This window comes from Musca domestica, unplaced genomic scaffold (assembly GCF_030504385.1).
Source record: "Musca domestica strain aabys unplaced genomic scaffold, Musca_domestica.polishedcontigs.V.1.1 60, whole genome shotgun sequence".
NCBI lineage: Eukaryota > Metazoa > Arthropoda > Insecta > Diptera > Muscidae > Musca > Musca domestica.
In genome coordinates this window covers 4,378,614-4,395,708 of record NW_026712364.1, presented here as the reverse complement: position 1 = coordinate 4,395,708, position 17,095 = coordinate 4,378,614, and the positions used below count along the sequence as shown (strand labels likewise).

Here is a 17,095-nt window from a genome sequence, read left to right as displayed (position 1 = left end):
TACCGTTTGGTATTACGTGAACGGATAGAGCTAAAATCTTGAAATCTGATATAAGAATCAAGGTTATCCACGTAAATTTGACATGTGAAGGTAGTTTTGGTACTATGTGTACTAAGTGTGCCAACTGTACTAAATAGTTCTTAATTGGAAACAGTTTGGTTTAGGGAGAACGGATGTAATGAGGAGAATTTCGTATTGAGGTCTCTGTTTGTGGTAGGTTTGTGTGCAAATGTGTGCTATAATTGTACGAAAAGTACTAAATTGTACTATATTTGGTACATTTTGGTCTTGGGTGAACAGATAGTGCTTGAAGTCTGATATTTGTCATTAGAATCGCTATTCATTTGAAGCCTGGACTTACGGAGGTGGTTTCGGAAATGTGTACTATTACTGTACGAAAATCACTAAATTTAGTCGCTGTTGGTATCTGTGCTTAAGATATGGTGGTGGTTTTGGAAATGCGTACTATAATTTCTCGAAAAGTACTAAATGGTACTAAATTTGGTCTTTGTTGAAGGCATAGAGATTAAGTTCTTAAATTTGATATTTTTATAATATTTGGTATCTGAGGTTGAGATTTGCCGGTGGTTTGGGAATGTGTTCTTTAGTTGTACGAAAAGTACTAAAGGTTATCCAATTTGGTACTGAGTGAATGCAGTGAGATTGTATTTCCAAATTTGATGCTGAGGTTTCTGTTGGTATGTGGAATTGAGATATAGAGGTGATTTTGGAAATGTCTACCATCATTCTACGAAAAATGGTACTAAATTTGGTATTGATTGAAAAAAATATAGATAAAATTCGGAAATTTGATATTTTTATAACATTTGGTATCTGAGGTTGAGATTTGGCGGTGCTTGGGTAATGCGTCCTTTAATTGTACGAAAAGTACTAAATGGTACCAAACTTGATATTGAGGCCTCTATTGGTATCTGGAAGTGAGATTTGGAGGTGGTTTTTAAATCGTGTACCATAATCGTACGAAAAAGTCCTAAATGGTATTAAAATTGGCCTTGTTTCAACATATAAAGATAAAATTCTAAAATTTCATATTTTTATAACATTTGGTATCTGAGGTTGGGATTTAACGACGGCTTAGAGTTGCGTCCTTTATTTTTGCGAAATGTACTAAATTGTATTAAAGTTAGTATTAAGTGAAGAGATCCCAAAATTTGATATTGAGGTCTCTGTTGTTATCTGTGATTGAGATATGGAGGTGGTTTCGAAAATGGGTACCATAATTGTATAAAAAGTACAAAATAGTACAAAATTTGGAATTGAGTGATGGAATAGAGCTTAAATTCTGAAATTTGATGTTAAGGTTACGATTGGTTTCTAGGGATAAAAAATTGGATGTTAGTCCATTGTGAAATGATTTTACTACAATCCTCCCCGGTAAGCTTTAATATGAAAGATATTATAGACGCTTTGTTGGAACCAGTTTCCTATTATTCTTTCCGAGAATGGAAATGCTTTGAAAAATATATAAAACTTATTATTTCTTTGAAAGTCTTAAAATTTGGTAAGATGTCTGAAGTTTTGAATAAAATTTGTGCGTTTTGAGTACTGAAATGAGTTGACACGAACTGTTGGAGCGATTCTCAAATTTGAAGGGGGACTTTTTGCTGACGAGGAAGTAGGTACATTTTGATTTAAGCCGATTGTTCCCACTCCGAGTTATTGTCAAATCAAATATCGTATCCATGGCTCCAAAATTAACACCTTATTTCAATACCCCTTTAGGGATCCAAGGAAGCCATATTCTCTATGTAATGAAAATCGACTAATTAAAATTGACTTGAGATGGGTAAGGAGTCCCGATTAGCTCTTTTTTGATAGTTTTCAAGGATTTAAAAATTTTAGAGTGGTTAGTTCTTTTGCGTTGAGGTGCCGTGTTATGCCAAATTTTTATTTAATCTTATACTCAGAGGAAAATAATGAACCCTGCTAGGATTTAGAGAATATATATATATATATATATATATATATATATATATATATATATATATATATATATATATATATATATATATATATATATATATATATATATATATATATATATATTTTTTTTTTTTTTTTTTAATTTGAAAAATGTTTAAAAGCTTGTTCTTCTAGCTTTTCATTAATCTATGAACCATTCTAAGTGGGAATCGATCTATTTCCAATGTTTTATCAAATACCAGATTACATATCCTGTTAATGTCATATGTGAAAAGACTTGTCTCGCAAGCATTTCGTTTAGCATTTTCATAGCATACTTTTAGATGTTATCCAGAATTTTTAATTTAAGAAAAAATGCATTATAGCACAGTGAAAATATAGTATAAATCTATTGTACTAAGGTATATAATTTTATGGTAAAGCGTTTCTTTTAAATTTACAATTTTTTATGACCGCCTAAAAGTATGCAAAATTCAGGAAAGAATATCAAGTTCAGCCATCTAAGTGGTACAAATGTGTGGAAATTATAGCATACTTTTAGATGTTATCCAGAATTTTTAAATTAAGTAGAAATGTTTTATAGCACAGTGGAAATTTAGTATAAATCTATTGTACTAAGGTATATAATTTTATGGTAAAGCGTTTCTTTTAAATTTACAATTTTTTATGATCGCCTAAAAGTATGCAAAATTCAGGAAATAATATCAAGTTCAGCCATCTAAGTTTGTACAAATATGTAGAAATTATTTCAAAAAGTTAAAAAAAAAGTTAGTGAAAATCTCAACTTTCATTGGCTCAGATTTAGATATTTCGCGCATATCCGGGCACCTCCTGATTTTAAAAGGCGGAAATATGGGTCTTTTCCTTCTCATAGGCCCCATATAATACAACCTACCGGGTAAAGGTAAAAAGGTTTAAAGTGAAATTTACGACCACGAGAGCTGCAATTTTACAATTTATGTTTCCGAGGATATGAACCCTCTCGTGTAGTGGTACCCTTCATTTTTCGGCTTTAGCTACCACGTTTTTTTAATCTGGCTTGTCAATAAGTTCGATATTAAATTAAAAAAACTACAAATGGGCGATTGAGAATCATAAACCTTTCATGTAGAAAACTTCAGATATAGCTTCATCTTCTAGTACCACTTCATATTCGGAACTTTAAAATTTTCTGTCACAACTTTCATTTTTTTTTGTCCAGGTTCATTATTAGTCATAGACCTCTCTTAGAGAGCCTTCCGATTTTAAGTATTTAAAAAATTTCGGCTTCATTTTCGAACGATCTGGTGTTATTTCACGTTTCAGATCATTGGAGGATGTTAAACCTTCGTGAAGGTTTTGATATAGACATATGTGGAGGTACCAATTAACTTCCAGTATTTTTAAGTTGTAAGCCACAACCTTCCACTGAATTATGTATTGTTTTAAAATTGGCTATAGAATTTGTTTTTAATTTCGGATCGCCTTTTGATAAATTCCATTTATCAGTTGCTTCTAATTTTAGGAGTTTTTGGGGTCCTAACTGGAATGAATTGTAAGTTTCAGCCATTTTTTCTACTCTATGCTCCAATATCGGCTTATAATTTGGTATAGCATCATTTTTCGGCAACTCCTCATTATCGATATTTTAAAGGCAGCAATGTTCGCTGAATCATGTGTAATAATGTATAATCATTTAGCCTTCGTTTTGAGAGAAAAACCCTCGAACCTGTTCCGTCCGATTTTAGAGATTTTGAAGGTTTTTGTTGGAATGGGATGGTATTTTCCAAGTTGTCCACAACGGGGGTCATCGAGACTTCTTACCCACAAAATGAATTGTTAACACATTATTTAAAAATTCAAAAGAAAAAAATAATCTTTAGACCTTTGGGGCTTCGAAACTTTTGAGGAAGAAAAAAAAAAGTACTCAGGGAACGTATAACTACAAAAGGAACTATATTTCCTAACCTTTTTCTAGGGGCTATATCTTGAAATTCCTTAAAGCTTTATCTCTGTACCCATTCTTCAAATGACCCACTGAAATTCTATATCTAAATGTCTAATTGAAAAAATAGGTTAAGTGACCAGGAGCTTCAAAGCTTATTATAACCTTAGCCATATGCGTGCGGACGCCGATGAAAAAAAAGGGCCCAGACAATATTTAAAAGCTAAAGCCCAGACAACATTAAAAAGCTGAAATGACAAGCCTGAATATAAAATTACTAAAGTAAATATTATTCACTACCTTAAATTGTTATAAAATCAAATCGGGTCTTCCTTATTTGGTAAAATTCTAATAATTACTTTTTCACCTATTTTGATGAGTTGCTAAAAACATTAGCAGTTTTCCAACTTTGTTAAATTAGCAATTATAAATTATTTTTTTTTTATCATGAAAAAAGAAAAAAAAGCTAAAAACCATAACAACTCCGAAAACCCTTCAAAGGTAACCTGTAAAACATTATAACCCAAAAATTCGGTAACAACTAGAAAAGTCAGAACAAAAAAAAAAAAAACTAAACAAAAATAGTTTACATGACCACTTCAAACAACATCACATACAGAAAATATGAAGCAAGTTCCAGACCATCATTACCAATGCCAGGAAAACTCTTTTCATCGCCCCCTGCCAAAAAATAACAGTTGATGAAGTTGGCTTGTTGTTGTTTTCGATGTGCTTGGTGTTTTTCAAATGTTTTTCCACTTAACCTAATTTTTGAAGCAGTTTTCAAAACAACATCATAACCTCCCGCACTCACGCACACACACAGGAACACACTCGTATGGAGTTGGAAAATTGCAAAATTTAATAACAATTCAAATATATTGAAGTGAATAACAACAAAAACAACAAACAATATGAAAAATGCAACACATAAATGCCATAGGAGAACACAAAATAAAACTCAGGAGAAACTGCTGTAGAAAAACTACTGCTGTAACACTTTGGCCAGAAATAAATTAGAGAAATATGTATAAACAAAATACATAAACATTACAGTGTGTGTGTGTGTACGTGTGGTCACAACCGCACACAAGTAAACTTAAAGTGAAAGGACAACAACTACCATAACCTAACATGCACACACACACATTGTGATGGGGCATAACCCAACATCAAGTTGAAAGTCAGCATCCCTGTTTTTTTTTTTTGTATTTTTTTTATTTTCTCCTCTCCCTGCCTGCAGGAACAGCCAAAAAAGGCGAAACCTAACGCTCAACACTTAAACGTAAACATAACTATGGTTGATATAGTTACACAACTTGCTGGCCGGTCATGGTTATAGCCAAGAAGAGGTGCAGACCTCGGAATATGGAGAATTACAAACGGGTAATGGTTTCAGCTCCAGCTATTTTCTAACATTTCACCCTTATGGAATTACCTACAGGGCTTGGATGTAATGCTGCACGGTCTGATGCATCGAGGAAAAAAATCTCCCGTTTTGCAACAATCTTCCAACCACCACATGCATGTTGAAACTAACAACATTTCGTTGAGTCTGAAACATGTTTTGAGGCAAAGAAACGAATAGTGGCCTGTTACGACCATGACCAACACTTCATGTCACTGTGTGGTCGTCATGGGCCACATGCCAACAAGGTTTGCTTGCCCATCCCCACCGCACATACATAATATTCGCACATGACACACAAACAAGCAGGTTGTCAGTGGTGGTCGGAGCTATGATTGCACAGCGAAACGCATATAAAATGTTATATTGGTCGGTCGGTTGGTTGGCTAACACTTGCGTACGTGTACATAAATGTGACTCTTACAGTTGTTGGGTTGTATAACAACTTATACATGCATAAACATCAGCCAGTGTTCTATTGTTAGATTTATAAATTCTTGGCACATTCTGATTTTGAGGGGGCAAAAATATGGAACGGATTTGCAATTGATCGAAAACTGTAGATATCAACATAGCGCATGTTTTCCATTGTAGGCTTTTAGGCATGACACCATGTTTTGAATGTTTCGTTATTTTTGCTTTAAAAAATCTGGGAAAATGTTTCAGGGACTATATTTTGAAATATCTAAAGGCTTTAGCTCCGCACCCCTCCTCTAAGCGGCCCACTAAAATTCTACATCAAAAAGTCGAATGGAAAAAATATGTTTAGTGACCGCAGGGCATACCCTCAATCATATGGCTACAGGCCCGACGTAGCCAGAAATGACCTTCAAATCAATTTCGGGATGATGTCCCAACCGACATTTTCAAGCACTTTTCATAAAAATATCCAAAAATTATGCCTTCTGGCTACGCCGATGGCTAAAGAGGGTATACTATACAATTTAACACGGCCAAAACGTCCTCATCGAAATAAAAATTTTAAACTCTAGGCATCTATAAATGTCGTTCGAAACCAATTTGGGTGGTGGCAAAATAGACAAAAAACGAGATCTTAAGCAATATTCCCTGCAAATACCTAAAATTTACTACAGAGGATTAACTGTTTCATTTGATACGGTCAACACGTGCCTCATCAAAAAAACGGTTTTACGCCCTAGGTGTCTTTGGACCAAATCCGTTTCAGGATATTTGGACTCGATCTAGGGGTGTCCGTTTGTCTGCCTGACCTGACCGGCTGGTGTGCATGATAACTGTCCAAAAGAGGTGTTCGATTTCTTCCACACTTGGTACGTTGTATATCGGTTCACTCTTTCTGGTACCTCCCCCACAAAAGGTAAAAATGTTCACATAAAAAATGTACTTTATATGACAAGAAAGGATCCCAATATTTTTATTAGTATAAGGTAAGGTGCGATAATGGACAATATCAAAGCACTCCATGAATAGGAATAAGAGTCCTATTATCTTCACATTTGACATATCTTAAAAATTTAATTTACACCTGATCCAGTTTGAAGATGGTAGATACCGGCCCGTTCCCTCTGGTACGTCCCCCATAAATGGGGTCAACATTTTGAATAACCAAAACGCTCGTAAAAATAGGAAATAAGCATCTAATCACTTTCAAATTTGGCACATCTCAACACTTGAACTAACAAAAGATTAGCTGTGAAGAAGAAATATATCGAACTACTTCTCTTGGTACCTTCCCCATTAAGAGGTAACAATTTTTAATAATTATAGCTCAAATAAAATACGAAATAAGCATTAGATTCTATTTAAGTTTCACACTGCTCAATATTTCTACTAACATAAGATCCAGTGCTAAGATGGCAGATATGGGCTCTTTTTTACCTTCCACACAAAATTTTGAATTATCAAAAAGCTCACAAAATGCAAAATAAGCTTCCGATTTCATTTAAATTTCACACATCGTAATAGCACAGCGATTCTATTTAAACTTGGTGAATTTGAAATTGATAAAGGTATTCATAAAAAAGAACGTTTCGATTTCTTAATCTCCTTCTTCGCATATCCCAGTATTTTTATAAGTTTTAGATGAAGTGGAATACATTGGCCCGCTTTATCTGGTAACTTAAACATATATCAACATTTTCCAAAAATTATCACATATTTGAAATAAAATGAAGGAAGTAGTCGATTGAGTCCAAATCCGTCACGTTGTAATATTTATGTCAGGTCAGATATAAAATGGACTTCCCATATTCAACATATTGAAATATCATAACAAGTCGAAATATCTTTAAATATAGGGACAGTCTGTACAACTGTCGGTAAAACCGCCTAATACATCTTAAATTGTTGCTATCTAATTCGCTAATTTTAACTAGAATTCCAAAAATATTTTCAAAATATCTTAAAGAATAACAATTTAAACATTTGTGTCTGCAATTCATTTTACGTAACATCTTACGACCATTTAATATCAATATTCAGCATATAGGGGTGCGTATACTTTATGTTATGGTAATCAAAGTGGGAAATACGACAATGATCATACGCCACCAAGCACAAAAAAGCTAAATATACTGAGGCACGATGGCAAACTGTTCGTGAGAAAACGAAGAGAACATAAAACAACACAGATTGATCGATTATCACTTCAGTCTCTGCTGAACAATGATTTTACACACCATGACCATGGGGAGAGCGAGAGTTACTCTCAATTTTGTCGTTGTGTGAGAGTGGAGCAATGGTTTTACACACCATGACCATGGGGAGAGCGAGAGTTACTCTCAAATACTTTGTTTTGCAAATGTGAAAGCAATTGTATATGTATGGTATACACAATTGTATATGGAATATAGTATAGAAATAAAATTTGTTTCACATTTCGATATGATCCAAATCTGCTAAATCCCAATTAGATTTCCGTCTAAAAACTAAAGAACATTTCAAAAGGCGTCTTTAAAAATTTTTATTTTTATTATTTTTATTTTTTTTTTTTGAAAATTAAATTTTTTGTCTCCTTATTTTTTTTGTCACCTCTCTGACCTACTTCACATTCGATTTGCATATTTTATGACAAATCAATGCCTTATCTCTTTATATCACTATCTCCCCAAAGTGCCACAAGTACTTGCCCATCAAATGCAGCCACATCATTATATTTCATGTGCATTGTAAATCTCTTTTTGTTACGAGACATTTATTACACATTTCATTAAATGATAGCATCATCTATATATTGTGGCTATCACAACTATGAAATAAAAAAAAAAAAAAAAAAAAAAAAAAAAACTAAAATCGAAATACACAAGCTGGTCACCAACACATGCCTCGTAATATGTGGGTAACAACAGTAGTGTTTTGCCAACAACTATGAAATCCAAACAATGCAGTTTGAAACGTCAACGACTCCTTGACATCTGACCATATTTTATAAACATAAATTTTGTAGATAAAACCTCTCATAAACATATATAAGGCCAGCATAACGCTCGCCATATTTACATATGGCTGGCTGTCAATGCAATATGGACAATAATGCACTGAAGAGAGAAAAGAAAAACGAACGAACTATGATATTTATGAAAATGGTTGGCCACTTAAGTCCTTGACCTCTTTCGAGATGCATATTGATTGGCTGCTTATTACATATTGTCCATGGTTTATGGCTTTAGGCAAGTTTACACATCATGTGGAAGTCACATGCATAAGGGAAATTTTAAATTTGTTTATAATTAGTGTTTTAATGGCATACTTTTAAGCGTTCCCCACAATTTGGTAACTTCAAAAAAACACTTTTTACTATAATATTCAATATTATATATATCACCTATGTAGCGCTTCTGCAATTGAGGAGAACGCCTAAAATTGTGCTAAGATTAATATTTGTTAAGAATTTCCTTTCAGAAATCTCAAGAAAAATGAATCAACTTATTTTTCTTTAAAATTTCATGAGGTACACATATAAGAAGGATATACATTAGGAAATTCAATATAAAAATCAATCAATTTTTTCTCCATTTCTAAGGAATTTTTAATTTAAGCCATAAGTTTTTGTTTTTGCTTTGAATATCCAAAATAAAATTTTAAAATTTCACAAGTGTTGGAAGCTCTGGAAGTTCACTCATTGTCCTATACTTTTACCATAATTATCATCTTGACATTCTCAATTAAGAACATTTCCAATTAAATAGCATACCATCTTTGCAACGACAACAACATATTCTTGTTGTCCAATTGTTGCTGTTATTGTCTTGTGTAAATTTAGGGGAATTTTCCAACATTGTGGCGCAAGAATTTTGTGGCCAACCAAATTTAAAATCTTACAAAACTCAATTTCGGCTAAGATGTTTGAGGTTGTGTTCAGGCAAGTGTATAATTTGCCAAATATGTTATAATGTTAATAGAGTTTTCATTAATTTATTGAAAACGACAAAACATTTTAATTAAATTATATCTGCGATAAATTATTAACGCCTTAAAGTATGCCACAATAAACTGAATATGAGATGGCAAAATACAAAATAAAGTTAAAGTACACTGAAAAAAAAAAATAGAAGGAAAACTTATGAATTTCTTCGACTAAAGTCAAATTAAAGACAAATGGGGTTTCTTGTCTTGTCATATCTTTCAATACTCAACTCGGATTTAAATTTTTGAGGTTGTGTTACGGCATTAATAGAGTTTTATTTATTTATTTATTATTTTTTTTTTTTTTGAAAGCAAGAGAATATTTCAATGAAAATACTTCCTTGCTAAATTATTGACGCCTTAAAGTATGCTACATCAGACATAGAGTAAGATGAAAATGTGCAAAAGATATTACGTACACGAAGTATAAACAAGGAGAAAGCAAGTGCATTTATGATACTGCAGCCAGACTTAAAGCTAGTTGGGACTCATATGGAGTGGAAATTATTTTATTTAAATTTAGTTGATTGAATCGTGGCAAAACAGTTGCGCCAGGGATTTGTTCCTTTAAAGGTGCATTACAAATGGACCAAACAACTAATTTCCAATTTGGGTGACAGTATGATATAGTTAATGCTAGTTTACACATCATGTTACAAAGAAATATACAAAGTTAATTTCTCATATATTATAATTAGCATTTTTGTAGCATACTTTTAGGATTTACTCTCCAATTATATCATAAACTAAAATATATTGTATGAAGGATAGTTCGCACATCATGTTGTAGTCATATGTAAATTTATTTTTTATATTTATATTTAGAACTTTTAGAGCGTACTTTTAGGCAATACTTAATCCATTGTGCTAAATTTATATATTTAAGGATCCAAAAACATATTATTAGAGTCACATGTAAAGTAAACTTGTATTTATATTAATTTAATACCGTAAAAAGGTTCTTTTTATATTAAAAATTGTTGTGAGCGTCTAGAAGTAGACTACACAAATGTTAACAATAATTGTGGAATAATAATTAGACATGTGACTCTAATATCATGAGTAATTTAGTCTTTAGCGTGCAAAATTGTAGGGGATGACAATAAGTATGCTTTAAAAATGCTAAATAAAAGCAAGAAAAAGTTACTTTATATATGACAACAACAGGATATGTAAAAAGACTTTAAATTGTTGCATATATTTTAAAAATTCCTTTTCAATAAACTGCAGAAATATAAGATCTTCTTTTCAAAATAGCTCCCTAAATTATGCTTTAAATTAACTTAATTTTCCTAGACATATATGTACATATAACATTTTCAATATTCGTTGCACTTACCTTGCGAGCAATCCGGTCCGGTCCAGTGACGTTCACATACACATTGGCCAGTTTCTAAATCATAAGTACCATGCTCCGAGCAGCCCGGCAAACATTGATAAACCTGCTGATCAATGGTGCCACAATCTTCACCTTGCCAGCCGGCCTTACAATAGCACTGGCCAGCCACACATGTACCATGACTTGAACACAAAGGATCCAGGCAATCATCTACAGAAACGCAAGTGGATGGGTTAACGGGCGAAGAGGCAAATATGTTAGACAGCAACATACATAGAGGGATGGAGTGAAACGAGAAAATAAGAAAGGAAAACATTTGTGTTATTAGCAGGGAGAAAATATACAGTGACAAAAAAAGGATATCTGCATAAGCTTAGCACTGGCAGAGTCAGAAAACTAATATTAGCATGTTTAACACGTTTGCAGAAGGTCATTAGAAAACCAAAGTTGGAATGACCAACAAATAGCTTGAACAGATTGTTAGTTAGTTTCGTATGCTACAACATATGTTGGCAACAATTTTCGCTCTCTCTCTCTCATACAACAACAAAAACAAAACTCATGCTCGGGCTGCAAAATTTCTTTTAGGAAAATCCAGCAATTGTTAAATGTTTGTCTTAAGGACAATTTTTGCCAAGTCACAGCAACACAAAAAGAAATTCGTTTCCTACTTTCCTGACCTCCGGCGGAATAAGGGGGAGGATGGCGACAGCCATCCGGGAGCCACCAGTTATGCTAGCTTAAATTCATTTGTTTGTAAATAGTTTGCTTTTACTTACGTTGATCACAAAAAGGTCCCTTCCAACCACGTTCACAGTGGCATTCACCTTCAATGCAACGGCCATGACTCGAGCAATTCGGCACTTCACATTCACCCACCGGGATATCGCATTCAGAACCTTTCCAGCCCTCCTCACAGTGGCACACACCGCCACCATAGTGGCCATGGGCTGAGCACAATACTGGACAAACGCCTGTGAAGAAAGAAAAAAACAAAAAAAAAAACAAACGAAAGAAAAGGGAAGGATTTAGTTTATGTGTTTGTTTGTTTGTATGATTTCATTTTTTCGTAAAGTGCAAAAAATAACAAAAATAAACCCCACACACAAAAACAAAAACAATAAGAAAAACTCCACTCAAGTAAAGAACACACAAAAAAACAAAGTTATTGTAAGTAACACTGGTTGTCGTCAAGCGTTCAGGATATTCTGGCCAGTCGTCCAACTATAAAATGGATATTTGTTGTACAGGTGTATGAACATACACTTCTGTGTGTGTGTGTGCATCTTGTATGTGTGCAATATATTGTTGCAAGAAATTTGTTGAAAACAACATTATTTTTTTCTGTTTTTTGTTTGTTTGTTTGCTTTCTTTGTTTTTTTTTTTTTCGGAAAAACTATAGTTTTTCTGTTGAAGAAAAACAGGTGACGTTGACAGCTTTTGTTTATTTTTTCAATGTTTTTTTCCTACGTCTTTGGCGCTTTTCTTATAGTCCAGCTACCTGGCATTTGGAAAGGTGATAAATAATGACTTCAAATTTTATTACAATAAGTAAATATACAACTGTTAACTTTGCCCCTGAGAGTATACTATGGTTTTTTTCCTCTCTAACTCTTTGTAAGCCATAAAAGAGACTTTAAATTTCTTACGAATAAAGAACAATTGCTCGGATTTTAATTGTAATTGAATGACAATAATTAACGTTGATTATAATCGTTGTTAGACTGGGGGGTGTGGGGGCTATAATATTATTTTTATGGTGCTCGTTGTTAATTTTTATCGTTAACTTTTATATTGTGTCAATTAATTGAGGGATTATGGGCAATGTCTTAAAGTAGACGGACTAATGAAAAGAAGGATGAATAAATTATAGGGAAATCGGATGTGGAGAAAATGTAAACTTTTTATACCCTCAACGATATTTATTCTTGATCTGTTGAAAACAAGACAGAGACAGGGATTTTTATACCCTACACCGTCCGTCTGTGGAAATCACTCTGGCTTCTGAACGAAATGAAATAGGTCGATAAAACTTAACTCAAATGTGTCTTAGGTATCCAGAACATTTGGAATTGAAAACGGCCTATATGGGTCCGCGTTTAGGTATATCCCCCATACAACTGTACCGACAGATTTTAAGGTTTTTTGGATGTTTAAGTCACTAATTGAAACTGAATTTGGTGTAAATTTCTAGCAAGTCTTCTCATTTTGAAAAAAAAACATCCATCTATAGAACTGCCAAATATAAGTCTAATTTTTGGTATTATTACCATATAACGGTACCTCCCTATATTCCGTATTTTGATGATTTTAGCGACATTATTCACTGGAATTTTTTGACATTTCGTATTTCAGGTTCTTAATGTATATTACCATCTGTGACAGAAAAATAGCCTATACAAGTTCAGGTCTTCGTATAGTCCCCACATAATGGAACCTAACGGAACCTATATTTGGTTTTTGATGATTTTAGCTACATTATTCACCGGACTTGTTTCAAATTTCATATTTGAATATCGTAACTGCCTAGGACAAAAATTTAATATACATGTCCATGTCTTCGTTTAGGCCCCAAAAGTTGATTTTATGCCCAAAGTGGTTCTTATTGAAAAAAATTGCGTATGGACCACATGAAATTCGGCATTTTAATTTTTTTCTCTTAAAAATACTGAATAATGTCACCTATGGTGACCTATGAACAGGTTTTCAATATCGATTCACATTTTTTATGCCCGAAACGGAAAAAATTGAGATGATTGTGATGGTCATGTCCATATCTTCCAGCCGAAAAGGCTACAATTGGATATTTTAAAATTTTAATAAATAGAAAAAAATTTTTGGCTTCATTTAGATTCAGGTTATTGAACGGTCGCCAGTTATTGACATTTTTTTGTAAAGAATCAGGGAAATTTTGTTATTTTAGATTCATAACCAGCAAAAAGAAGTAGACAGTTTCGAACTTTTCGGGATACTATAAGTAATCCTTTGCAGAAAGATCGATGTATTTTGGCTGCTTTTTTAATAAATCTATTCTAATACACACATATACAAAATAACGCCTGAGAGTATACTATATATATTTAAAAGCAATATTAAGTTTTCAGTGTCCTTATAACATGATGAGTTCTTTTCTAAATTTTAAGAGATACGAAAATATCCTCTGTTGACTGGTTTTTTAATTAAATCTACTCTAATGTTGACTTATACAAAAATGACGCCCAAAAGTATACTTTATATTTTAAAAATCAACAAATTGTAATAAATTCTCGGATTTTTTTGAAGGTAGTATAATTGACTTAAAGAAATTGCATAAATTATTTCCATATTGCTAACACGAGACGGCCTATCTAATATTCTTTATTAATATTTTGTTTATAATTACGCTCTAATGTCCACATACAAAATGACGCCTAAATATATACTACAGATATTGAAAAATAACAAATTGGGATGTTAGACTAATAAAAGATTACTCAAAAAAGCTGCCTCAGCAATTTAAGTGGTTTTGGCCATGTTGGCCCTTTCGTCTATACATTAGCTGGACAAAAAATTAGATAAAAATATTTTGTTCTAATTTTGTTTTTTTTTTTTTTTAATAAAAAATTCTTAAGTTATCATCGATTAAAAATAAGAAACTCTCATTAAGTTGGTAAAAACCAAAAATAAAATTTAAATTTCGATTGGGAACAACCAAGGAAGCGTTAGTCCAACTTTTGCGATTTCAAAAAAAAAGCCTAAATTGTTTTCAAAATGTATTTCTGTGAAAGTCTCTTTAAAGTTGAATTTTTTATAAAAACAACAATAAAGGGATAAAGCCAGACCATTTTGCAACAACAAAATACTACGGTGTCCCGAACAAAGAAGCCACACTGTTCTGTTGAATTTTCTAAAAAAAAATTATATTTTTGTTTGTCCGAAATTTTCCATAGCCCATTATTGGTTATCTTTACCCCACGATTAAGATTAACCTCATCTCCTTTCGAAAAAATATGGCCAATAATAAATTTATCTTAGGTTTTGTACTTTTATCTGTTTCTACTTACTTTTCGAACAGTCAACACCCTGATAGCCATCAATGCAATCGCATTTACCCAAATAGCAACTGCCACGGCCGGAACAATCATTGGGGCAAGTGGTGCTAACGCCCTCGGCTTCTTCGACAATCAACGTTACCGAATGCGAGACCAATTCATCATTGTAAACGGATATAAACCATAAGCCGGTGTCCAAATATTGTAAAAGTGAGACATTCACCATCATTGTGTCCATATCCAATGCCGGCAGACCACCATCCATGCCGGCCGCGGAACGTTTATCACGATGCTGGCGATATCTTAAACGTTGGGCATATTGTTTACCCGTGTCCAGCGGTGTTTCCACATCTCCCGCATATTCAAATGACGATGAGGACGATTCAAATGAATCGTCGTCGTCGTTGTCATTGTCATCATCATCATAGCCATTCTCATTGGAATCGAAACCATTGCCGCCATCATCATTAAAGTAATGTCGCCTTGGCGCTGACAAACGTTGCAATTGTTCTGCGGATGTTTCCATTGACAAATCACCGTTCTCATTCTCCAGATCCTTGTGCCGAGCAGCATAAATGCTATCATTTGCCGCGGACCGAACACTGCGTCGATGCCTTAAATGACTATCGACACGACCGCCTTTGATAAATTCAACAAAATCATATTGTGTTACAGATGGTGCCACATTGCGACGCGAATAAACGGCGAAATTTGCCCCCCAGGGCAGGGTGAAATTGAAGCGCACAAAAGCGGGATGTTTGTTACGGAATTCCAGTGTCCAGAATTGATATGCCGGAATATTTGCATGATACAATTCGTTGAAATCCTTTAGCTCGACTACCTGTGGCCACTTCAAGAGGGGTTGATGATGCTGCTGCTGTTGTTGCTGAGCGGTGTACGATTGGTCCTGCAGATGCGGCAAGGTGGCATCTTGACCCAACATTATGTTGCTGTTAATGCCCAGCCCGCCACCAATTTGCTGATTGATGGAGTGCGGTTGCTGTTGCTGCAGCAAGAGCTGTTGTTGGTGTTGCAACTGCAACGAGGGAGCCAAATTCTGGAAACCGCCCGCAATGCCGCCCAAACCAATGCTGGAACTATGATCGAGGGTACTGGTCTGTATTGATTCTTCTGTGGGATATGCCGTTGGTTGTAGACTATTGCCGTTGAGGATGTTTGTTTTTGCATTGCCGTGTAAATCATGGGGCTGTGATTTAACATCTTGGACTAGGATACAATTTGTGGTATCCATGTTGGGTTTCATAGAGCTTACAGCTGTAATGAAAAAAAAGAGAGGAAAGGAAAAATATTAGTATTAATTCAGCTGAGAGAAAAACAATGTTAAAAATGTGTGTGTATCTCTGGGCATTATGGAAATTTTAAAATATATTATCGAAATACCAAAAAATCTGCTGATTTTGCACAAAAATCGCTCACATTAACATATGCTAATGTCCATACATGTATCTTCACTCACACACACATTCAACTATATGGATGTACTATGTAAACTGTAAAAACCAGAAGTTTAACAATAAATCTTAATGTTAGTGGTAAGCACAATGGCAAATTGCATACTAAAACTATCCCCCCCAAAAAAGTATGCAATAGAACGTGCACCACAAAATAGGCAGTGCTTTTGTGGTGCAATAATTTCTACCACAAAACTTTGCCCAACTTTGCCAATAAATGCTAAATGCATTCAATGGACAAAAAACGAAAAAAAACTCAAACTATGAATGGAAAAAGAAATCTTCAAAAGTCACAGACTGTTAAATTTTTTTGTATGAGCGTGAGGCAGTGAGTGTTTCCTCTTCTGTCCCTTCAATATTTTTTTCTCCCTTTGGAAAAGCAATAACCAAATTGTCGAAACGTGTTCCTTTTTCCTTTGTTCTTATTCCCTTTTAGCATAAATCATCATATTGCGGACATGTTTTAGCCAGTTATCGATATGATGTTTTTTTTTCTTCTTACATTTTGCTTGCCCTTGTAGTTTTGAGATATTATTTTGCATACCCTACATTATGCAAAGGAAATTCAGTTGAATTTACCACTACTACACATAA

At 33.7% G+C, this 17,095-nt stretch overlaps 1 protein-coding gene across 4 annotated transcripts in view; it reads right to left on the bottom strand.

The window, feature by feature from the left end:
- Positions 1-17,095, bottom strand: part of LOC101894875 (teneurin-a) — a 568,898-nt gene that overhangs the window by 121,137 nt on the left and 430,666 nt on the right. For all 4 annotated transcript variants that reach the window (XM_059129381.1, XM_059129382.1, XM_059129383.1 and 1 more), the window contains 3 exons: positions 15,042-16,304; positions 11,778-11,972; positions 10,999-11,208 (listed from right to left, as the gene is read on the bottom strand). In XM_059129381.1, coding sequence (XP_058985364.1) covers positions 10,999-11,208; positions 11,778-11,972; positions 15,042-16,304 — 1,668 coding nt within the window. The remainder of the gene's footprint in view (positions 1-10,998; positions 11,209-11,777; positions 11,973-15,041; positions 16,305-17,095) is intronic.